The following is a 26,166-nucleotide window of genomic DNA, read 5'->3' as shown; positions in this document are numbered from 1 at the left end:
AAAATACTTTAGGCTCATTTGTGATCTTTGTGCACGTGGCGTACCTAAGGTCTGAATTTTCATCATTATTTTTCAAAAATATATATTTCAATGGGCTTATTTCCATCATCCTATCAAACAGGACAAACTAATTTAAATTCAAACATCTATAAATATATTATAAAATTTCAGTGATTTTTATTTTTAGATTATGAAGCGATGCCAAACAGAATCCAAGATTCGGAATCACCCTTATTTTTTAATTGGTTACCATGCATTCAGTATCCAAGCTTCCAAACGAGCCCAAGCAGTTTTTGCAATTGAAAGCTCGGATCTCGCACGCATCTTTCGTGTGGTACGCGTTCTCACGTGTGGATGACAGAGCTCCCACGCGGGTGTGGAGTTGGCAAAACCTGGACAAGGAAGACTTTGTTGGAATCGGAGCGTCGAGGACCGTTTTCCAGAACTCGGAATTCCTTCCCTTTTTTTCATAAAAAAGAGAGGAAAAACCCAAAAAATCTCACCCTCTCTCTCTCTCTTTAAAGGCAGAGAAGGAGGTCTTTTTCTGCTTCTTTCGACTCGAAGATGAACGGCGGTCCATCTGGTTTCCGTACGACTTTCTACCCCACCAAACCCAAAAATTCTCACAAAATCCCAAATCCCAAATTCCAGATTTCCTTTTTTTTTTTTTTTTTTTTTTTTCGTTTTTTGTTTTTCCTTTTCCTCCAAATTTTTATGAAAAAATCTAACTTATTGGTTTTAATGCAGACAATGCACCCGTCACAAGAATCTTCATCATTGCGTGCGCCCTCCTCACAATCTTCGTTGGGATTCAACGCCATTCTTCGTCAGCCCTCGGATTATCTTCCCAGGTGTGCTTTCTTTCACATTCTACTCGCTTTCCGTCGTTTATTTCCGCTTTTCATGCGATTTTGATGAAGATATCAATCAATTCATGCATATTATCTATTTCGGGAAGTGGGTTTTTGTTTAATCATGTGGCTGTTGATTCCTTTCGGCTGTCACTGTTCACGTGCACGGATTTTGCTAGTGTTGATAGTTTCGGGTCTTCGATGTGTAATTGCAAATGGGTTTTAATTGTCATCGGTTGAATTGGCTTGTGTACTTGGATTTTCATTGTAGCTGTTGGTATGTGTTGTATACCAGGCCGACTATGGATGTCTCACATATTATGTCTCCAAATTTCACAATCTCTCACCTGAATTGGCCTAGAGGTTCTCTTTCCCATAATAGCAGTGAGCATTGATTGCTGAAGTTTCTTTTTTTTTTTTTTTTCTGGTCGTAACAACATTACTGATTTTTTGGTCATAACAACATTACTGATTCAAGCCAGAAATTGGAAATGAACCATAAATTAGTGAGAACTCAAAATCCCTGATTCCATTGCTCGAAGCTTTTAACTGGTTGATTCTGTTGTCAATTGGCATTTGATCCTAAGTGAGATTGTTAAAGTGCCCCTAGGAATCAATAAGGCCAGAGGTAAGATTTTTGTGGGGCATGCTTCTCCATTCCTCTGGGGCACATGGATGAGTGTAATGAAAGAGTTTTCAAGAATTCACATTCCTTTGTTGAAAGGTGTCTTGATCTCTTATGAGCTAGAGAGGAGCCGGAGAGAAGTTGTAAATGGTTACAGAAGGCTGCCAAAAGTGGCGCCAAATTGGCTCCTCCTTCACTGAGTTGGTGGAAGCGTAATGTGGATGTGAGTTCTGTGGGTAACCAAGGGCCTTCAGGGATGGGAGAGATTGTTTGTGATAAGCAAAACTGAATTAAGCTTGTCTTCTTAGGCCTTCTGTCATTGATGATTCTAGTCTAGCTGAATTGGAAGCAATAAAAATTTAGGTGCAGTTGTCTCTTGGCGTAATCTGTTCTATGGACAAGGTTATTATGGAAGGGGGCTCAAATTGTGCCCTAGTTCACATCCAAGGATCTAGATTGTTCCCTGGAATCGTTGCTTTTAGGTGAAAGAGTTTATTGGCATGTTTTCTTTGTGTACTCATTTGTTTAATTTGGTTTGTAACTTTTTTTTTTTTTTTTTTTGAAAGATAATGAAAATTTCATTGAAACAAAGCAAAACTACAACCAAGGGGACGACGAGAAGGTGATAGATTCCACCGATTTGCTGACCTTGTCAAAACATCAAGCATTCCTTTCTTCCCACACAGCCCACCAAAGAGCGATTAATGCCATCCTCCAAAGCACAATCATCTCTATACCAAGCCCCATCCCATGGCAAGCATATGAGACAGATATAATTGAGTCCGGAGAAGACCATGCAACTTGGAACCGGCTCAAGAGGTCGACCTCACAAAAGGGCAATGAACAAAGAGATGATCCACCGTCCCCTCATTGTGCACGCATAATAAACATATATTGGGCAAAACCATGAATCTTTTGCAGAGATTGTAAACTGCGAGGACCTTCTTCCTGCCCACTTACCAAGTGAAAGCGACATACTTAGGAGGAATATCGTAATGCCACCTGAACGTAGTAGCATTGGCCTCGGTTTGTATCACATTATCACGGATAAGGGAATAAAGGGATTTGACCGAAAGCGACCCCGAACTATTGGCCATCCTTATCATCTTGTCAGACTCGTTGGTGCAAGGAGCATAGAGGTGGATGCAGTCTAAAAGGGGCACGAACTCATCAACTTCCTCATTTCTAAGAAACCGTCTACAAGGAGGTTCCCAAAGAGTCGATCCACCCAACTGAGAGAAACATTCTGCCACAACAATGGAAGGATCCTGAGCCAAACAGAAAAGCCTAGGGAAATTGGCTTCCCCCTCCCCCCCGGTGCAAGGAGCATATAGGTGGATGCAGTCTAAAAGGGGCATGAACTCATCAACTTCCTCATCCCTAAGAAACCGTCTACAAGGAGGTTCCCAAAGAGTCGATCCCAAAATCCGATTTGCTCACCATTTCCTAATGAGAAGCCAACACCTTCAAGAAATGCAACTTTTATGGAAGAAATTCCTTTCCACAAGGCTAAAGCTCTATAGTTTGATGATTTCTTAAGCCACCACTCATCTTTCGAGCATTCATTTGCTTTTAATGACTTCCTTCCAAAGCGCTCCATCCTCCGTACCGAATCTCCACAACCATTTGCCAAGTAAGGCTAAGCTCATGGATTTGATGTCCTTTATGCTTGCACCACCCTCAACATAAGATTTACACACCTCATTCTAGCTTATCAAGTGTAATTTCTTTTTATCCTTTGCGCTCTACCATAGAAAATCCCGCGTCAACTTGTCAAGCCTAGTAAGCACTGACATTGGGCATTTAAAGAGCGACATGAAATACAGGAGGAGGTTGGACAACACCGCTTTAATGAGAGTGACATGGCCACCAAGCAAAAGATGTCCGCTTCTCCATCTTGCAAGCTTCCTGTCAAGTCTTTCTACGACCTTATTCCAAATATATTTAGCCAGTTCACCCACGCAGAGGGGAAGACCCACAAACATAGCTGAGAGGGACCCGACCGCACACCCAAACACCTCTCCCAACTGATCCACCTCTTCAATTTGGTTTGTGGCTTAGTAATGAATTGGACAAAGAAGTTGTATCTAGGCAATCCTTGTATGTGAGTGATTCTTATCATACCTTAAGTGTCGTTTAACACCCTGTATTAGGGCATCTTCGGAGGTAATTGGGTCTAATTGCACAATTTTGTTGCGTTTAACGCCATGTAATTGGAGGTAAATGAAATCGTTGGTAAATGAAAATTTCTGTTTTGGAGTGTTTTGAATTCCCTTTTGTTTGGTGTGAATTCAATTTAATTGGTGTAAAATGCCTTTTGTAAAGGCAAGACAGTTGCAAAAGTAACAAAGGTGTCGCTAGGCTACTAACTTGCCGTACATGTGGCATGCTGATGATACCTTGAAACAATCTAATTATCGGCCGCATCATTAAAATCACACCAATAGAATGATCCAAACTATCCAAATGTTGTCCATCTAAATGGATGGTTGAACAATGTTGGCGAGTCTCTCATTTGGGATCTTTCTGTTTGTGGTCCACCTGTGGCTCGAAATTTTCTCATTTTTGGCCAAATTATATATTTCAATGTACTTGTGACAATCATTCTGTCAAATATCACATTTGTACATTAAATTTGGATTTTGATTTTAAAGCTGATTTAGTTAATTAAATTTACATTCCTATGATATACTAAATAATTCTAATGCATTCCAATTACAAGCATCCCAACACAATGTTTTGATTCCAGTGCATTTCAATTACAAGTCAACGAACACAATTGAGGATTCCAATTCACATTGATTTTGTGGTAATTATGATTTAAGTTCCAATTTATTCCAAATGCAAGCTCCCAAACGAGCACTTAATGCATGGGTTCTCCGACTTTCTCTGCTAATAAAATTTTTGTTACTTAGAAAAGATTTATTACTTATAAAAGAGACTTTATCTATGGGAAATCGGGTAACAAGTCGGCAGATGCAGAGGTTACATGCCAAGTATTTGATGAATTGTTTGAAAAAAACAAAGCCTCAGTTACCCCTGAGGTTTTGAATAACGGTATCAGTCGGTATATTGGCTGGGCCCAAAAACAATATGACACCTTATCTTGCACGGCATGGGCCCATGTGGGATAATTTTTTTTTTTTGAAAAGTTATTAGAAAATTAGTAAAAAATGTGAAACACTAGAATGTTTCACTTAAAAAAATTGTTTCTAACATGTATTTTGTGTTGTATCAAACTATTCTTTGATTCGTTGAAACCCCCCTTCAAAATCTTGTGTTTTGATTACCAAAATAAGCCTAGTTCTTGTCTAAAATAAGTTTCTAAGCTTCCTCTATGGTTGAAATGAAGGAAAAGTGAAAAATATGACAAGAATAATAAAGAGAAAAAAAAATAGACAAAAGAGGTGTTGGGATCTGATTAAAGATGGTTGTTCGGTTGAGTTTTGTAAGAGGTGTAGGGATGTGATTATAGATGATTTGATGTAATTTGTCTTTGAGTTTCATGAAAGAGGCTGAGTCAGCAAAGGCTTAAACACTATTTTCATCACCATGAGCCTTAAGGGAAAGGTGGCTTTGTGGAGTTTGGGTTTTTGCCAATTGGCTTTGTAGGGAGCATGTGCAATATTCTTGAGTGAATGGGCTTTGGAGTCATTGGCCATATTGTTTCTCATCGTAAGGGATTTTCTCGAGTGATGTGAACATTTTGGATGGTATTCTAAACACAAATGATTGTATTGACTCTTGGAAAAGGAGAAGTTCACTTGGAATGCTTTGCAAAGTGGATATAGAAAAGGTTTGTGACTGTGTGGATTGGTCTTTCTTAGTCTTGTTTAACGACTCTCCTAAAGGTTTAATCAAGAGTTCAAGAATTGTTTGGAAGCAAGAACTGGGCCGTTCTCTATTAATGATGGTGCTGTGGTGGAGATTCAGGTGGGATCAAGGGGTCATTCAGAGAAGGGGTATTACTAGCAAATATGGTGAAAGGGAGAGGGGATGGGTACTGGTATGATGGTGAGGATGGCCCTTAATTTGCAGGTTGATTTCAAGTTCAAGGATGCTTCTAAAGGGAAAAGATATAAAATTGCTGACATTGGAAGGCTTCGTTTTTTGGGAAGGCCTTGGGATTGGATATTCTCGGGATTATGCTCCCTTTCCAATAGGAACTTCACATAGAAGAATGTTTTGAAGTTTTGGGAGGAAAGTTGTATCGAGTAACCCTTTTAGGAGGAAGCTTTTGGACTTTGAAGTGGAGATGCTCAAAGGCTTGCTAGAGGTGCTTAATGGCACAAATAAGGTTGACGACAAAATTTGGGCCCTGTCATCTCATGGTTCTTTTTCACATGAAGCTTTCTTTAAGGTTGTATTGCCAGTGGATCCATTAATGAGCATGAATGGATTAATGTACGTGACAGGGGGAAAACAATATCAGCAGCCTCTTCCAATAGATTTGCAAACTGGCAGGGAAATTTCCTTTGAGATGCCCACTTAATTACATTCTACGAGTTGCCTTCAATAATCAGCAGATTGAACCTATGTTCAACAACTATTTTAACACCTTGAAATGGGCCAGTAACCTCTGTAAAAGATGAGTCTTTAACACCAGCAGGCCAGAGAAATTCAGGAGTAGCAAACCCCAATGCCTGCTAGATTGGAGATGCCAAGCAAGCAATTGTTGAAGTTTAATTTAAATGCACCAGCGGGAAGCAGTTTCCATCTTTCAACAACAAGTGGTCTGGGCCTGACCCTATTGAGGGGCTTGACTCAATTAGACAAGAGAAGAGAATGCGGAAAACTCCTCGGCTGGCCCTCTGATTTACCCCAAGGTTCAGAGAAACTTGAAATTTTCTTAACCATTCAAGGCTTCAAGCTTTTTGGTGGACAACATGAGTGAATAAGCTTCTCATGTTGGACAATCTTTAGAAAAGAAACAACTTCTTGAATATTTGTTTGTCTTGGAAAAAAAGTGGAAATGGTGGATCACTTGTTCATTAATTGTCTTGTTCCATGGAAATTTGGTCCGTGATTACATAGATTGGGATTATTTCCTGGACTATATGCTAAGTTGGTTGGGGTGCGGGCAAAGTTGGTGAAGTTGGATCCAAGAATGCGTCCGATCGGCCATTGTTTTAGTTTTGTTTAATGGGTCACCAAAAAGATTCTTCAAGTCTTCTAGAGGAATCTGTCAAGGTGATTTGGTCTCCCCATTCTTGTTTGTGATGGTGGCAGAAGCTTTTAGTGGAATGCTAGAAAAAGGTCAAAGGGCTAGCTTGTTTCTAGGCTTTAGGGTGGCAAATGCTGGCCTATAAATCTCTCACCATCAATTCATTGATGATATGATCTTTTTCTGTGAAGTGGGTGGTGTTATGGTGGATAATATGATGAAGGTTGTGAGATGCTTTGAAGTTGTTTTGGGCTTGAAAGTTAATATATCTAAGAGTGAGCTATTGGTTTGTGCACCTAACCAAAGATGTGGAGGAGCTTGTGGGGGTTTTTGGGTGTGGCAAGGGTTCCTTTACTTCGTCGTACTTCCGTCTCTTGCTTTGTGCTGGCAAATTGACAAAGCATCTTTGGAACAAGGCTATTGAAAAGGGTGGAGAGGAAGCTATTGATATGGAAGAGCTGTTGCCTCCTCGCAGAGGAATCTGTGGGATGAAGAAATGGAGGCTTCTGGACAAGATCCAACGATGCTCTCTAGTTTTGGTGGAAAGGAATTTGATGGTGTGGAAATTCGATAAATCTGGCCATTTTTTTTTTTTTATTTGCTCCTTTTATAACGTGCTTTGAAAGTCCCTGGTGGAAGAGTTTGTTATCATGCAGCCATGCCTTGGTTCCACCTAAGGTTGCATGCTTTTGTGTGACTAGTGGGGAGGAAGAAGGAGCCAACTACTGATAATATTAAAAAAAAGGTCGATGGTGCTCCCAAATATTTGTGTCATGTGTATGGAAAACATGGAATCCATTTCTTTTGGTCCGTATCCTCTTTGCTCGAAAGGTGTGGGAAGGGTTCCTCGATATCTTCAAGATTGCGTGGGTTATGCCTGGGACGATAGTAGATCTTCTCTTGGTTTGGCACAGAGGTGGTGTTGAAAAACAAAGGTTGAATGCTTGGACATTGGTATTTGTGGCGGTTCTCTGGGCAATCTAGAGGGAAATGAATGGCAGGTGTTTCCAAAATATAAGTGGGTCGGTGCGGGATATAATTAGGAAAATTAAGATTGAGGTGTTGGGGTGGACCTCTTGCTTGAATAATCGTGATTAATGCGTGTTGTATAGTTTGTTTGGGGTGTCGCCTTGTGCCGGCTTTGGCACGTTTCTTTAATAAAATCTTTATTAATTCTAGAAAAAAGGTCCATTTTCTTTTGCACCTTTGTAGTTTCATGGGTTTTACCTAATTTAGCGGAGAACCTTTTAAAAGGCTGGTGTAATGGCATTTTGTGTCCAAGAGGAAGGATTCTACGGAGAAAGCTGTCACTTTCCATGATGAGGGTGTGTGTGTGTATGTGTGTAATATTATATTATATTATGGAAACCCCTCCTCTTGTTTGAATGAAGGAGAGGATCAAGTTCTCTCATGAATTTGGGTCTTGTCACAAGCGTTCGGACGTTGGATCTTTACTAGTTGAAATTGGGCATAGATGCATGGTCATTTCGGATAATCCTTCCCTCCTGAAATATACAATGTTTAGAGCCTACTTAGAACTGGTGTTGGCCTTGGGAGCTTAATACCGTCGGTTGCTCTATGCAGAATATGGGAGTTTCAGGGACTGGAGGTGTTGTGCATGACAATTAAGGGGAAACTAGATTGTTTTCTCGGGCTTGGTGGGGATGGGCTATTCTAATCACACTGATCGGAAGCAATGAAGACTGAGTGAGGAGTTTGCTAAGAGCACACGCATGTGCAGTAAAGCTTGTGTACGCGCCACATTTGTGCCAGCTTGGCACATACGTGTGAGATCTAATCCACCCATTAGGTTGTTCCGATCTTGTACATGTATCCCCCCCCCCACCAAAAAATAAATAAAAAAAATCTGGTCCTGTCAGCATGTGGGCCCCATATATTGTAAACAGGTGGACTTGTTAGAAAACTTCATCCAAGTCTTTTAGAGTCATACATTTGTTTTGCGAACTGTGGCCACCGGCGGATTAACCTGATTCTTGGGCTAGGGCATAAATATAGCTGTGCTGTTTTGATGGATGGACAGGAATGCGGACCTATCGTGCCATGTTGGCACATGTGTGGTGTGTTGACAGGCTTTATTGCACATGTGTATGCGCTTAGCAAAGCTCTAATTAAAGAGTCCTTTTGCTATAAATTCATCATCAATTGCATTTTTGATTGTCTAATTTGAATTATCATAGGTGGGCCTACATCGTGTAATGAACAGAACAATAGGAGTAAACTCCTCATATGGTTTTATTGGAAATTTTGCGTAAATCTTCCCTAGTAGGATGTTGTAGATACAAGGTTTTCTAGTATTGAGCTTTTTAGTATCGACTCAGTTGGCTTTCTACACTGTTGTGACAAGTTCCCAAATACTCTTCATATGCTTCATTGCTGTATACCTATTTACTCAAGTTATCTTTGCAACGACAGGATCTTTTCAAAAAGCTTCAGCTTTGGAGGTTAATTGTGTCTGCATTTGCCTTCTCATCTACACCAGAGCTGATGTTTGGACTGTATCTGCTCTATTACTTCAGGGTATTTGAGAGACAGATAGGATCCAATAAATACTCGGTAAGTTACTATGATGCCTGACTGATTCTCGAAGAAGACGGCTGTGAAATTATTATCTGGATGAAATTTGTGTTTGGCAATCTTGTGTTGATATTTTTGGGATTTCATATGTGAATTTGCGTTGTCCATTTGTGTTATTGTTTTGAATGAATGATAACTGGACTTCTATTAAGAAAAAAAGGGGAAACAAAAGTGGACTAACAGAACTAGCACTCAAAGGTGGCGAGCGGCCAGCACCGTGGGTTTGCTCCCTACAAGCATGGGTTCGACTCCCCTCCCCAGCATTACCTGATGCGCGTGGTTGCATGCATTCACAGGGAATAGTCTCGCCTCAAAAAGGGGCGGGGGCACCCTGTGTTGTAAAAAAAAGAAGGTGCCAGTTCAATGGGGTTGATGATGAGAGATCAATGATTCCAAAGTTCCAACACAAGGAAGACCCTCCCCTGCGACAATCCCCTATTAGATCTTGACTACACCTGGCGAAAGCGTTCTGACCCACTGCCAAATTGAGAACTCTACGCATACTCTTTTTTTTTTTTTTGGGTGCTGATAAAATTTGCATTAGCATTAAAAAAAGAACTCTAATCCTAGCCCTTTGGTGATGTAGAGCGGGTCGCAGACAGTTTCATGGCCAAGATGGATCAGAAAAGGCTCGGTCGACGACAGAAGTGATCCGGACCATCGGACCTTAAATCGGGCGTATCTCGCAATCCGGAATGAGTTATCTGACGTAAAATATATGATTTTGGGGTAGAACGAGCTACTTTAGCCAACCAACCCAGCTATGCCGGGTTGCGCAGCCCGGAATTGCGAAAAACCCCTTGATCGATGGTCGTTTCCCTGTTTTAATTCCGTTTTTACTATAAATAGTAAGTTTTAGTTTGATTATAACTCTTCATCCGTCGGGCTTTAGGAGTTGCGCCCAACGTGAAAAGAGCTTAGAATAATTAGGGGAACGGTTTGGTGAAGCCAAATAGGACACTTACTATTTTTGGCCGAAAACCTTGCGCACTAGTAGACATCACGACCGTCTATAAATAGTAAGTTTACTATTTATAGTAAGTCGCGGATTCTAGGAGTTTGAGTTGTAGTTTGATTATGATTTCTTTCCCATTGCTTGATACCCTTATTTAAAGGGTTGTGAACTCGTTTTTAATTATTCATTAATCAATTTTGAATTTATTAGAATTTATTTCTATTTTCTGCTTTCTTTCCTCGTGGATTCGAGAAGTCTCTGTGAGGAGTCCAGAGAAGTTCCGTGGATTCGGAATAGTTATCCTCTTGAGGAAGACGGTGCTCGACCTCACGTCCTCCCCTGCGTCATTTGGCATGTGATTTAAATTTGATTCTGAACATTCTATTGATGCATTCCTTCCAGATTGACCGTATAGAGCGAGATTGCACAAAATCTTCTTCATACCTGATCAACCCTGATGCTATGCTTGGCAAAAGACATCAATCTTTTCCTGTGTCACTCAAAGACATCACTTGAATTTATGGCCCTTGATAGAGTGGAATGGTGGAGCATGATTCCAGTTAATTGGTATAAGAATTAGACGATGATGACTCAAATCATCTCAAAATGATAAACAAACCACTGCCAAAATTCCACTGAGAAATCACAGTGCATGAACAACTGCTCCATGGAATCCTTTTGTTAATAAAATTCAAGATATTATAAAAGATGTGAACAACTGATTCCTCACTCAGATGGCAGAGAATGCATACATTTGTGATAATAATTTTTGTGCTCCTCAAATGATTGGTAGTAAGCGCCTTATCCTTCCCAATGAGGTAACCACAAAGCTATCCCCTAAGGAGACCCTAGATATGTCAAATCCTGCTGTCTAGACCCTTTCTGTTCCTTGCTATCCTCTGAAGTGGGCAAATAGAAGTAGAACGACTTCACCGAGAAGGTCCCTGTCTTCTTGAGAGTCCATCTCCATTCATGCCGTCCCCTTAATATTGGTTTCCATTATACAAAACATTACCACGAAGCTCCTCCATCTTGTTCTTATAATGGTCCCTCAAAAATGTTAATGTCCTGTATCTCTTGGTCCCTAGTTATAATATGACACCGTGAAATTGTGACCTCTGATTTGGGCGCTACCCTGTACAGAATGATTTGGTTTAGGCTTAGTTGTCACGCCATGCATCCTCCCGAGAAATGCATCCTCAAACTGTTCCCAAACTTGCATGTGGTCGCCTTGTTGAATTTCTCTTCCACCCTAAAAGGCGCTTGCCATAAACCTGATGCCATGTAATGGAATAAAGCTCTAGTATACCATCCCCTGCATGCACCACATGTCTACATGCAATCACTTGTTTCCATAGGCCATCATCTACCACATGGAAACTGTAGAGAGCCACCTGCCCAACAGCACGGTATTCATGTTCTCTAGACCATTTTTGGTTTGCATTGAATATTGCATGATTGCATATGGTTGTATTGAGATTGAAAAGGAGTAATTGATGTTTGTCATTGCAATTCAATTTTATTTCGTAGCTCTGTATGCGTCCTCCATGTTGGCATTTCCTCCCTCCCTTCCCACCCCTCTCTCTTAGAGAATCATGTAGATTGAACCAAAAGGAAGAACATATGAGCAATTTCATACCTCGCTAGAAGACCACCTAGCCTACAAGGGCCAAGGAGTGCTTTAGCATTTAGGCAAATCTTAAAGATCCATTCGAAAAACCATGCTCAAGGGACCCTGTTTTACAGTCCCCTAATCTCCTCTAGATTATTTTCAGTTCCAAAAGAAACCTAGAGGCTGACTACATCCTCGATGGAGCAACTCAGGGATCTGTTGAAGATATAACATGTAATGTCTACTCTAATGGATGACATCTTGTGCTCTGGGAGTGAGAGCTTGAACATTTCATCAATCAGTCTCTAAAAATGCGGAATGAATGGTGACTAAATCTAGATTCAGTCTATTAGAATGGTGCAACGTGTCTTGTTGGATATCACATTAATCTCGTGATATGTTAGGGGATGAGTTATACCTTTAAATGATAGAAGCCTGTTTGTTTATGTATTCTAATCAATGATACAATTTCATTTCTTATCCATGAAATTATGGAGAATGCACCATTTTTGTCTGTCATTCATTCTTAGGAACAAGTCTCTATCACCCCATGTGACTACAGTAGAATGTTTAGTAAGATGATACCAACTTGGGTATCACATTATCAACATACTGCATGAAAGTGATTTAAATATCGGAATTGATGCATGTATCACATGACACCCTTGGGATACAAAAATATATTAGTATTACATGAGAAATATCACGTATCGCATAATGTGTCATTGTTTTTGGGAAACATTGGGAAAATGATTGAATTTTTCAACGAAACTTTAGGAGATGTTAAGAAAAGACATTATCATATGTTGAAAAAGACATTATTATATCAAGGTGTTCCAAAACGGTAACGGTAGCTGTAACGGCCACCACTGTTACCATTACGATATGGGATGGAACGGCCATTACGACCCCCGTATCCGCCGTTATGGCCGTTTTTTTATTTTTTGAAAAACTGTTACAGTACCGTTACGGGGACTTTACAGCCTGTTTTTTCTGTAATGGCCGTTTTGACCCCGTAACACGTAACGGTTATGATTGTTACTGTTACGTAACGGCCGTTACGTAACCGATTTTGAATACGTTGTATTATACACTTAGAAATCAAAAGATCACAAAAAACAAGTGCACAATACGTTTCTTTTGTATGAATGAGGTCTAAACTATGTGCTGTTTGATAGAGTGATGCAATTATATCTAAAATGAGTTTATATCATTTATTAGCCATACAAAATACGTATGAAAACACAACCAATAAATTCAAAAGGCAAAAAAAAGGGAAAAAATACATTTGTGCCCTCATTACACCTGTGCTTATGACCCATATTACAAGGCGGCTCAAAGTCATCATCTCCCTTTCCACTGGCGTGGCCATAGTACTGCTACATGAATCGTGAAAACTGTGCCCATGTCATGATAAAATGATATCAACTTTGATACTCTCTCAGGTATTGTTGGTACTTATATTCTCCAATATGGATTAGTATGCCCATTCATGGGTATTGTGTAATTGTTACTAGCTGATGTGGATATGGGTTGGGTATGTATGTGATTCCTTAATACATCTGCCCATAGTTATATCCTGAATATACTTGCTTGTATGAGCATACTCCTATTCATATCTGTGGTCGAATGATTGCATCTATGTGCCAGTAACTAGTAGAGTCACTTGTTGCATATCATGAGCTTCATAACCATATGATCCATATCCATACTGTGGCACGAAACTAGAGCTGCCCTGCCCACCACTGATGTCCATGGTCTTCATGCTTCATGTTAAAAGACTTCTCAGTGCCACTCAACTATTTCTTCTTACGATGATTGTACTTTTTTTGCCAAGAAGCTAGTGGTGGGACATGATGAGAAACATGGTTTTCATCTTAGGTGGTAGCTCAAATTCTCTCCCTAGCGAACGAGCTAAGAGGCCTTTGACTCTAACTCTTTCCATGAACATCATTGCCATTGTCACCTCTGTCTCCATTGCCATCACCAATATTTTGGCCACCTCGCTCTTTATGTCACTATCGATGTCGAAGAGTGTGGCCACCACGTGTCCCATGGGATCCTGATGTTCAACTTCCTCTATGACCGCATCAACATCAATGCCCTCTGATGCTGCCTTCTTTGCTATCTTGGGATTTGGTTGGTCATCTACTAGATCTAAGTTAGTTGATTTAACCCACTGATAAAGTGGTTCATTCACATCCCTTTAAAAATAGTGTTCTGACCAATCATCATAAGATCTAGCAGGTCCTTTTATACTTTTCTCACACCTTTTGCCTGTAGCAACCTCTTTCGAAGCTTCATATCATAGTGGCAGAATACTAATTTCTAGAGCTTCTCATAACCCAGATCGTTTTGCTTATTCATGTGAATGAGCGAGAACATGCTCCAATTTCGTTCAAACGGTGATGACACCATTTGTATGAGCATGTAGATAGTTAATTGTTGTAAGGTTTTGTAGTCACTTTGTACATGGACTACATATTGATCATGGCTGTCTTTTAGTTCCATATGTAATCTTAAAACATGAAAACTAACTTTAACTATAAGCATATGGGCAACAACTCATATGGCATCACTGTCTTCCTTGACTTTCTCATGGCTTCGCACCCAAACAAGCCCCTTGCATCTCGAAAGTCCATAATCTGTTGAATATATTTAATACTAAAAATGTCAATGTAATGTGCTAGGAACTTAGACAAGAATTAAATGCAACAATTTACCTTGTTCCTGAAATGAGTTTTTCTTGGATAATTAGGGAATTACTTCTCGTATACTTCATGCACCGCTCCCTTTAAGTAGTTGTCCTCATTGAGTCTACGACTATAGTGGTACTTGTCGTTTAGGAAGTATGCTGAAACCCAATGACACTGTACACATTTACTAATGGGTGTGAAGAAGATAACCATACCATGCAAGCAACTAATAAAGTATTGAAACATGCATAAAATTAAATCTAATTACTTACCAGCCTTGTGAAGTGGGTGCTTGAGAATCCTATTCTATCGGTCATCAATGATAGCGTGCACCTATTTATATGCCTTGGGGGCTTTTACCTTAATGACATCTTTCATGTATTGCATAAACTCGTCCATGAAACCCATTGACGGATGTCTCATTATCTGCTGTCCTTAACACTCTGTAAATGCGCTTCAAAATACCTAAGACATTATGTGTGTGGTCCCATAAAGAGCTGCTCATGACAAACCCTTAGCCGTCGTCGCCAAAACACTGCCGTTTTGATTTCAGTTCGCATACTCTTTAGAATGAAATAGGTCTTTGACTTCATGCTTGTGTTTCAAAACGCTTTTTAAGACAATGAAATTAGCGAGGAATTGTCACTCTAGGCCACGCTATATTGCCATGATACCTTGCAAGTATCTCGGCTGACAGCCGGGTGTACTTGCAGATGAAATTTATAATTGTCCAAGCATTAGCGATCACACTCTTAATTGCAGGCATGTTCCCCATCACCTCAAGTTCAAATCAATGCAATGGGCCACGCATGGGGTCTTGGACAGATCATTCTTGTTCATCAAATCTTTCTCCACGTCAACGAATGCACTACCATTAGCTATGATGAATTGCATTACATTCTTCCTCCTCACCTCCTCCATCACATCCTTCATTAGGTCATGTGTGTATTTTCTGTTCTTAATTTTATTGAATGTTTCAATGGACTTTATAAATATGGTTCTCTTTACAGTGGGTTATAAATTTTATGATGAAACACTTTGTGGGCCTCATTCATCCGCCACACATCGGTGTGACCTGATAAGTTTGACAGCTTCAACCCATCGATATAATGGTGCAACTCAGCAGCCTCATCATCTAAGGCCCCATAATCCTTTATGGTGTTGGTGGCACCACACCCTCTCCCCGATGTTGTATTTCAGTAATCATTTTCTTGAAGTGCGAGCTCGCAGCTAGCCAGTAAGTTGTCGTTTGTCAAAAACCTTGCCACAATCTCCCACCCTCTCTCTTGCATCCCTTCAATTCCAAAGATTCTTCAATGGCTTCTGTTTTCGTTTCTTTGTTCTATAAATTGCTGGATCTGAAGGTAAATCCAACATTCTCACACTATGTGCGCCGCCCCCCCCCTCCCCCCCCCCCCGGCTGCCACTGACCTTTTGCATAGACCCCCTCAAAAGTTCTTTCCACTAGTTAATCTGATCCGTATCCCACCCCTCCCATAAGGATTCTTCAACAACCCATTTATGCTTGGAGTCATCATCTTCATCCCCTTCTAATGCCCTCATATAGGATGCGCCAACTCTTCCCAAAATTCCATTTGACTCTCAACATGATCATCTCTTAGTCTCACTTATGTTCTCACCTCCGAAACATGTGTGCGGTCCACAACATTCTGATATCCCACTGCTATGTTTTCATTCAAAGGGGATACTTTACCGCTCTTCATCATGTGCCTGCAATAGTTGCACTTGGACCTATGTTGGTTGTTTGCAAGCGGGGTCTCGTGCTGCCAATCAATGTTGGGCTGCCTCCCTTTTTCAAACATTTTCTATCTACACGACTACATTAGGCAAAAAGAATATTAGGAACAGCAAATAATATCATCTTAAATATTTTCACAAGTTTTAATTATTTTAAAAATAAGTAGTTAAATAATAAGTATGAAAATCATTAATTTTTCTATATTGCTTATAATTTATTAAGCATATTAAATGTATTAATTAGTTGTACCAAGTTTTGTCTTACAATGTATGGCTCATTTATTAAAAAATGTATTTTAAAATGATTTTTATTATAAAAATTACATTTATTTTTGAAAATGAATAAAAGAGTGTGGTGGTTAATATTAAGATCAACATGCACTCATCAATACACAAATATATTAGGGACCAATTTTGGTTGGTTAAAAAATTATATTTATATATTATTTTAGATATTGTTTAACTAAAATTTTTCAAAAAGTCCAAAAACTTCTATCAATATGCAGATTAGCCTACAATGTCAAAATCCATGATTGCATAGATTACTATTTACTAAGTTGGTTCTATTGATTCTAAACCATTTGAACAAGAAAAAACACTTTAAGTGAAAAAATCTCACTGATTGGGTTCAGGCCCGTCTCTACTCTTTGATCTTAATTTCCCCACACACTTGGGGAGGCTCTCAAGTATCCCTGATATTATCTGTATATCTATCTCGATGATACCTATAACACTGGTAGCGATACCGATAATATTGGTATTATAAAAAATTCCATGTATCGGTGATGCATCACTAAGTCTCACCAATGTATCGATATTGCCAATATTTCCGGCTGTGTAAATTCCAGGTGTCACTTGTATTGTCAATATATTGATATCGCCAATATTTTCGACTGTAAATTCCAGGTGTCGCTTGTATCATCATTGTATCAGCGGTATTTCAATAATATCATCAATGTATCAATATTGCCAAAAATCCATTTATTAAAAGAATTTCAATTTTATTTTTTATTATGGCTGCATGGTTGTATGCAGTGTTCAATTTGTTGATGATAATATCGATAATATCGTGATATTATCGTTATGGCAACACGGGCAATATTGAGACCACAATCTTTCTTTTCCTTTCCAGTTGTTAGCGATTTCTGATGATACACGAGAGTTTTATAAGGCGATATATTCAAAATACCGCAATGTATAGACGTATCACTGATATATTGCAATATCATGTGATATTTTTGACAGTACTAGTGAGTTTGATACTCACCCCTTATTTCGTATCACCAGTGTACAATTTCCTCAGGCAATACTATCGATATTTAAATCACGGGCATGAATGGCTCTCCTCCACTCTTCATTCTACTCTTTATAAACTCTCTTCTAATTGTTCTTTCTTTGAAATATCTTTTCATTTTCTGCAATAATACTGAACCTGCTGTTAAAGGCGCCCACTTTTACCTTTTCCATTTCAGTGGCATTTGGGTTGCCTTCAAGCTTCCCATTAATCCACCAAGTGTTTAGGGTGGTCAATCTTTTTTCTATTATGGCAAAAAAGAAGGTGCGTTTCCTGTTCTATGTCAACCATGGTTTGTCATTATCACATTGGAATGACCTTGGGAACATTGAACACCCAAACATATCAGGTTTTCATGTTTTAATCATTTTTGTACAATAAATTTTCTATGATTGTTAGAATACAGCTCAATTTCTAGATTAATTTGATTCAGTGATCCTATTACTTTCACCCTAAAAAAAACTATTACTTTGGATTAATCATTCTGGTTCTAGCAAGGTTGCTGAACTTACGAATATTCACCCTGTGATATGATATGCAGGTCTTTATCCTGTTCTCCACAATAGTTTCGTCACTCTTCGAGGTACTTGCTTTTTCAGTACTAAAAGGTATGCATTTATCTATTAAAATGAAACTGATGCTATGCCAATGAGAAATTGATAACTGCTTTTGCCACTTGTCTTACCACCAGTAAAATGAACATGTGTTGCACGTGGGAAACACTTTGATTGCAAATTAAACCTGATTAGCACACCTCCATAACATTACATAGATGCTGTGTCAAAAATTAGGACGAAGGCGTTCCATAACGGCCACTACTGTTACTGTTACGATATGTGTTGTAATGTCCGTCACGACCCTTGTAATGTCCATTACGGCCTTTTTTTTCTTGGTTGAAAAAAATCTGTTTTGGGGCCATTATGGTTCCATTATGGAACCGTTACTGGTCATTTTTTTCCATACTGGCCATTACGGCCATTTCTCGGTCTTGTAACACATAACAGCTACCACAATTACCATTACACAACCTTTTTGGCATACCATGATTAGGACAATACCATGGCCACACATTTACAAAGGATTTGGATTGTTGGGATATTTCTCTAAACCGGTCATTGTTGAGCACGTGTGAAATTCTCTTTTATCATGTGTGTAAAGCCCATCTGCTCCCAGCGTCTCTACGTGTGGTGATCAAGGTGCAATTGTAGTTGACAGTCCTGGTACTTGAATTATTTTAGTTGGTTGATGAGTGTACTAGTCTACATTTCCTACCTAATTAGCATGCCAACATGCAGCTTGTGTATGGAATCTGTACCATGCAAAGGCTAGGCCCCATCTTGAGGATCGATAATCTAGAAAATCAGGCTAATTCACTCAGTAGATGGGCTACACTTGTATGTTGAGTAAGGCCATTGGTTGTCAATTTGATTCCAAAGGTGTGGCCTATTGAATGATGGACCGGCCCGATTTCTATTCCAAATTATCTTCATGGTGGAACCTACCATTTCCATGGTAAGGGTGTCATGCACAAGTTTGAAATTGGTGGGACAGATGGGATAACATAACAAGCTATCTTGGACCAATTAAAAATCAATTTGAGTTTTCACTTATGCCAACCAAGAGATAGAAGACAAAATGAGCATTTATGGGAGTTGGAAAATAAGGTTAAATGATTGGGGGTGTATTGAAAATGTATTTATAGGGTTTGTAAACTTTAAAGTTTGTAACTAAATTGTGATTTTGGATTGGAGAATATATTCCACAAGACAAATCGATGGGTTGGTTGGCATACAGTTGCCCACACCATGTGGGCCTCACATGTAAATAGTTGTACAATAAGCTTATCATACAATGTTGTGGAGGAACTAGCCTGTTTTTAATTTTTAATTTTTATTTTTATTTATAGTTTTGTGAATTATAAGAGTGCAATCATCATTAGGATAAATGTTTATTATAAATTAATTGGAGTATTAGGCACATATATAATATTGGCATACACATAAATATGTCGTATATTATAATATAATTATCTTCGGTGTGGGCAGGGTAAACTACCCACACTAGTGTTCAAAGTATTAGTATCGTTACAAGTTTTGCTGGTCAGGGATACAAAAACAATATCGATATCGCCAATAATATCGCTAATAACTGGAAACGCGAGAAAACATGGGAAAAAGTAGAATTTTCCATGAAACTTTAGGAGATGCTAAAATACACATTTGCATATTTAAGAATAAAAAAATTGTAAAAAGAATGTATACACAATTAGTTTCCATTTAATGGGGGCTTAAAAGCATGTGTCGTCATAAGAAACAATCTAACCATCCCATCTATCCCTTTTAACCATTCAATCACCCATCCAAACATCCATTGATATTGCAAAATATTGACAACTCATGGTATTTTGCCAAGAAATCATCAACAACAAGAAAGGAAACAAAAGATTGTGGTCTTGATATCACACATGTTGCGATAATGATAATATTGAGATATTATCAATATTAGCAACGGCAAATTGAAAACTACATACAACAATACGCTCATAAAAAAATTGAAATAGAATTTTTTAAATAAACAAACTTTTTGTGATATCTTTATGTTGGCGATATTATTGAAATATTGCCGATACACTTGTGATATAAGCGTCACCTAGAATTTACACAGTAAAAAATATTGGCGGTACATTGGCGATATCGATACATTGGCAACACAAGCGACACTTGGAATTTACACAATTGAAAATATTTGCGATATCGGTACGTTGGCAGTACTTAGCAATACATTGTTGATGCTTGGAATTTCTAATACTACCGGTGTTATCGGTATCGCAAAGCTGGAGATAACGATAATATCGGAGATAATACAAACAATTGGCGAAACCCATGTTATTTGGGGCCCATGAAGGGGCGGAATCCTTGCATTTGGGGCCCACGAGGAGGGTTCGGCTGAGGACCTAACCATGGATGTGGGGCCTAGGCTATGAGATAAAGGGAGTAGTTCGCCATGCTCTATCAATTCGAGCTTTTAGAGCAAATGGTTAATTGTCTTGCATCAGAATCAGACTGGATTAGCCTAGTTCCTTCTGTTTTGAGCAGGGCATAGAATGAAATGAATTGGGAAAGGCACCATTAATGACTTTCCACTTGCTGTTGAGATACGTCTCTGCATGCAAAGGGCGCTCATTGATGAATCCTATTTTTTCTTTCTTTTATTTGCTAATAAACTGCAGCAACCAGTCTCTAGACATGGCATTCTGATTATTGATTATGGATGTAAGCACCTGCCTCCCTTTTGAGATCTTTCTATCCCTCAGAAAGTTTTTGGATCATCAATATCAACCATAATTCTCATAGTTAGATGCCTCCATATGATTTACATGACCACGTTACTTGGAAATGCCTATATTCTCCTTTCTTATTAGTTCTAATTGATTGTTTACAAGGTTCTAGTGACTATGATTTTCAGACCTAGCACCTAGGAATATGGGTTCTGCGAAATATGATGACTACTTGTGAGAATGGACATCTAAATCCTACTTTCCTCAGCCAATGTGGCACGTGTGTGAGACCCTGGTCATTCATCTGGTGACACTCTGATTAGAATGTGCATAAAAGAAAATGGATGGTTTAAAAGGGCAAAATAGTCCGCATTTATTGTACAGGTCTGGCCCAGCTGATGATCAGACCAACCTACTTTCAGGCCATGGCACATAGCAGGCTCACTGCATGAATGACCCGGAACTTGTACAAGCATGCCTAGAGAGTAGGATTCTAATGCCTAGAGAGTAGGATTCTAATGACTATTCTTGTGAGTGACCATAGAAGTGCCCATCATTTTAAAGGTGTTTTCATGCTGTAGTGATAATGCTATGGTGGAAATCAATTGTATTGATGGGGAAAAGTTGCACTATTCTGTATTTTAAACTTCGCCTTTTGTTTTTGATATTGAGTTAAAAGTTCTCTCTCATTTCTCTTTTTTTTTTTTTTTGCAGATCGTGCCCCAAGCATACTAGCGTCAGGACCATATGGTCTTATATTTTCTTCCTTTGTTCCTTTTCACTTTGACATTCCTGTCTCATCACGGTTCCGTGTGTTTGGTTTTCACTTCTCAGACAAGTCATTCATATATTTAGCAGGTCTTCAGGTGAAATCTTTTTTCTTTTCTTTCTATTTTCTATTTTCCTTCTTTCTTTCTTCTTCTTCTTCTTTTCCGAAAAGTTCATGCTCATAGTCTTATTACATGCCTATCATATTAGTTTCCATCTCGCAGCTATCATGACCAATCTAACTCGGGTTTCCGTCTCTCAGCTTCTGTTGTCATCCTGGAAAAGATCTCTCATACCTGGAGTATGTGGTGTTCTTGCTGGCTCTTTATATCGCCTCAATGTGCTTGGAATCCGCAGGATTAAGGTGACTAGAATTGAAACGTAGTGTGCAACAAGGTCTCAAGGAATTATGCAATGTTTGATCAAGCATTGGCCTGGCCCGACAAACTATGACATGTGGATCTCATCTTTTGGTGGATCCAAACTGTTCATGTGGTGGGCCTCATGAGTTATGATAGATGGGAGGTACTTCAAAAATGACCCCTATTGGATGATCCTGATTGTCTGCTTGGGACCCTATTAAATGTGGATTGTTGTTGTTGTCCCTTTTCATATGATTACTAGGATCAATCATGATAGGGGACATGTTGAGGCATGGCCCACCCCTTGATGGTGCCCACCAGATCAATGGCTTAGACTATGGATGGTGGGCCCCTCCCATGCCAATTCTGGATTAAACAAAAAAAAAAAAAAACTCTCTTTTGGTTGAGCATCATATGTGGGATCCCCTGCCAAAATCGGATTAGACTTAAATCCTGATTATGTTGGATCCCCTACCCAAAAGAACCCTTACGATCCAAATGAACCCTTAATTTTTATAGAAATCTTCTTGTGTTATTGCTTGCAAATGCATGATTGTGTAAATTTGGATATTTTTCAGTTCCCAGAATTCGTAACATCGTTCTTTTCACGGCTATCATGGCCCTTCTCGGGAGGTTCATCACCCTCAACGTCAACTGGGAATATTGTAGGAAATGTACATCCTTACCCTGGTCGTCAAGTGGAGGTAAGTTTCATTTTTAAATGCTTTCACTTTGATTGTTCTTCTTGGGCACTTGTTGATGTTTTCTCTGAATCTTTTATTCAGATTTATATAGCTTGACAAATTATTCACGACTAGTGATTAGGCATATATTTCTAGGGGTGGCAATGGGCCAGGTTGGGGCGGTCTGAGTCCAGTGGAGTCCAGGTTCATTTTGACGGACCTGTAATTCAGTGCTGTTGATTTGAGCTTGGACTCGCATTAATAAAAAATTGCCAAGCCCACCAGACCATTTATTTGGTGGGGATAAAATAGTCGCAGGCTCAATCCATGGGTCTGAAAGTCATGCCCAGGTCTGGACTCTGGCACATGGTGGGCATGGCCTGGTTGTCCAATGTCATCCCGACCTATTGATAGTCAAATTATCTCATGGTCAAATGACCTATAAAGTGTTCTAACCCATGGCTCAGTGCTAGACAGAGCGCGTTTCAACATTGAGGTCATGGGTTCGAGCCCATGTTACAACCTTTCAAGAAAAAAGGAAAAAAAAAAGAAGAGAATAACTTCAGAGATCAATGTTCATTTTTGAGATCACCGGAGCATTTCTCATAATAATAATAAATGAATAAATAAATAAAGAAATCTATCAGTTATCAGTAGATTCACACCGGTCTCTACTCCATGAGAAACACAAGCTATATACATGAGAAACACAAGCCATCTTCATTTCTTGAAACCAGTTTCATCTATGAAACTTGGGAGGCAACTTCCATCACAAAATTCAGATTATAGGGTCGGATTAACATCAACTAAATGCAGATCTTATGGTCTAGTGAGAGATTAGAAAGGGCCTTTAGGGAATCTAAATCTAGAAGGTTCCGTTCTTTCAATTTCAAAATGCAGATTTTGGTTGATCTTGTGGGGCCTACTTGCTTAGCTGTCCACTCAGGTCAAGTTTCTTTAGAAAGCAATTCGTGCAAGCCTTTGATTCTTTGGGGCCTTTGATTATCGAAGGGGATTTAATGAATGTTACTTTGTGGGCTGCAAAGGCCTGAAAAGCACTTGGAAGTTAGCCTGCCGTCCTTGAAGTCCATGATATTGCATGTAGGTTAAACATTCTGTTTATCCATGTGGGATACCAGGGTTTCGAATTTTGATCCCTACCTCTTGATATGATGTTTCCACATTTTATTTATCCCATGAAAAATTTTGCCACCCGTCAAAAAAAATGTTGTTACCCCTGAGAAAAAGAAAAAGAAAAAAAAACTTCCGATATCTTAATAAAGCTGCACCCCGTCCACCATATTGGCTGTTCATCCATCTTGACAATCGAACCATGGGCACCACTTGTACAAACTCCAGCTGTGAGGATACCGTACAAGTTATTGGGTTGATGATCATTTAACTCTACATTACAGTGGACCCTCGTCTTTCTTTTCTGATAATATTGTGGGTCCTGATGTGAGATAAAATGGTTAGAAAGAAATTACCGATGTTTCAGATATAGAAAGGGTCAGGTTTTAGAGGCTTTTAGCAGGGCCTAATCTTTTGTAATGGAATGGGCATTAGCTTCAAAGGTGAGAGATCGGTTTCTGGATTGTTGGCGGAAGTAGTATATTCCTTTCTTTTTTGTTTTTGTAAATTTCTGCCTTTTGACTTGTTTAGTAATACAATTATCAATGTTTTAAAAAAAAAGATAAATCAAATCATGCACAACAGTTTAATGGAGCTGAATATTCGCTTCCCTCTAGACCTTTTGTACTTGTGTAGCACTCTAATCTGCTCGTCCTGATCTGTGTGTCAGCGTAATTATCCTTCCTCCACGCCTCTCACTTCCATTGCCGAACCGCCAGAGGATTCCATTGCTACATTGGTCTCAATGGGCTTTGAGAGAAACTCAGCAAGGCAGGCGCTCATGCAGGCTAGAAATGATATTAACGCGGCCACGCACATACTCCTTGAAACACAGTCGCACTAATTCGAACATCACGAATTTTTTGTTTCTAGAAGAAAAAAGAAGGGTTGATCTTGACTTCCCAACATGGCACAATCAATCCACATCAATTGACAACAGAAGGAGCTTTGCGGTAAGAATGCCTTCATCCGCTATAAAAGAAGAAGAAACCGTAGTGGCTGCAGCAATTGTTTATTGATCTTTTCGATTCTCTATTCCTTTTGTTTTTTGTAGTTCCAAAAGTGCATATGAAAACAAAAGGCTGAGATTATGTCATGTTCTAAGATAATCTAGATAGGGACGGCTGTAAATTCTTTCTGTGGATTAAACAGATGGAATATAGAACTAAGGAAAAGACCCACTGGCATTCATGAATGTGAGCTTGAAAAGCTCAGCCTCTTTGGGCTGGACTTTGGAGTTTGTTGGATGTCTTGTTCTCTAACGTTTTAAACTGTTCTATCTCGGATTTCATGTCTGAGTTGCATCCCACTCAAGTGAGTCAACTTGGTTTCGGACAGGAACTCGTCGGGTCACAATATGCTATTCCAGAGCTTTTAGAAGAGAATTCCCTTGTCCCAATTCCAAATCGCGATGGTCTTGAGTTTGAAAAATTGAAGAAAGGAAATTTTTGAGGGCCCGTTTGGACGCTTGCCCGTAGGGGGGTTCTGAAGCCAGCTTTTTTTGGTGAACATGGAAAAAACCAATCGGATTAGTTTTTGTTGAGTTGGCGTTTTAGTGCTTCTTTTATTTAGGAGATGGGGTTTGCAAAGTGCATTCAAATGCACAACATCAACTGCCGTTTGGATCGAAACGGCATTTACGCCTCAAACGCCCCTTCGGATCGTGTCCAAACGGACCTTAAGTTGACATGTCATGCATGGAAGGGCATGTGTACCAACTTGTCCATTGCGATGCGTCTTTTGAAAACTGCGATACAGCATGACTTGATGGGGTTGCTACTTTGCAAATCCTCAAAATGGAGAATATTATTGAATGATAAGTTGCGTTTGGATGCACCATTCAATTGAATTGCAATAGCTTTAATAAGAGAGATGCTCATGTCTAAAAGATTGGAAGCAGCAGTGTATGTGTGTGTGAAACATCCAACCCGTCCAACAGGCTTGCCACTCCATGAGGGTCACCTAATGGTGGGCTATACGAGATAATTAAAAAAAAAAAAACAGTTATGGCCTATCTAATGAGTCGATCAGGCTTATTTTTGCATAAGTTGATTTTCATAGCGTGGTGAATCGTTTGTGCATGGTGAATTAGCAGGTCAACGGTTGGATGTGAGCATCTCTGGGAAGTTTCATCGTCCCATTTTTTGAACGGTTAGGATTGTCCAGTCACTGTTATTTTGGTCCTTGAAACATTCATCTTTGTTTATGATCAATGTGAGGTGTTGCCTTGTCTAAAAACAGCAAAACGACAAGACGTGCATGAAATCTGCCCCGTCCATCAGGTCCATCACCCCTGGTTTTGCCTTGATCCCAAAAATCAGGCTGATTAAAAACTCAAGGTGGGCCACCTCATGAAGTTATACCTAAAAGCCTCTAAATTCACGTTGTCAGACCA

The 26,166-nt window shown here is 39.4% G+C and overlaps 1 protein-coding gene across 1 annotated transcript; it reads left to right on the top strand.

Annotated features, from left to right (window-relative positions):
• Positions 1-408: 408 nt before the first annotated feature.
• Positions 409-24,966, top strand: LOC131251011 (rhomboid-like protein 20). Its single transcript, XM_058251454.1, has 8 exons — positions 409-589; positions 748-851; positions 9,074-9,214; positions 18,092-18,158; positions 21,542-21,693; positions 21,858-21,959; positions 22,536-22,661; positions 24,442-24,966. Exons 1-8 carry the CDS (start codon positions 565-567, stop codon positions 24,613-24,615), a joined length of 891 nt encoding a protein of 296 aa, XP_058107437.1. The 5' UTR covers positions 409-564; the 3' UTR covers positions 24,616-24,966.
• The last annotated feature ends 1,200 nt before the right edge of the window (positions 24,967-26,166 follow it).

The sequence above is a fragment of the Magnolia sinica genome, chromosome 7 (assembly GCF_029962835.1).
Source record: "Magnolia sinica isolate HGM2019 chromosome 7, MsV1, whole genome shotgun sequence".
Lineage (NCBI taxonomy): Eukaryota > Viridiplantae > Streptophyta > Magnoliopsida > Magnoliales > Magnoliaceae > Magnolia > Magnolia sinica.
The sequence above is the reverse complement of the archived record's forward strand: the minus strand, read 5'-3'. Positions and strand labels throughout refer to the sequence as shown.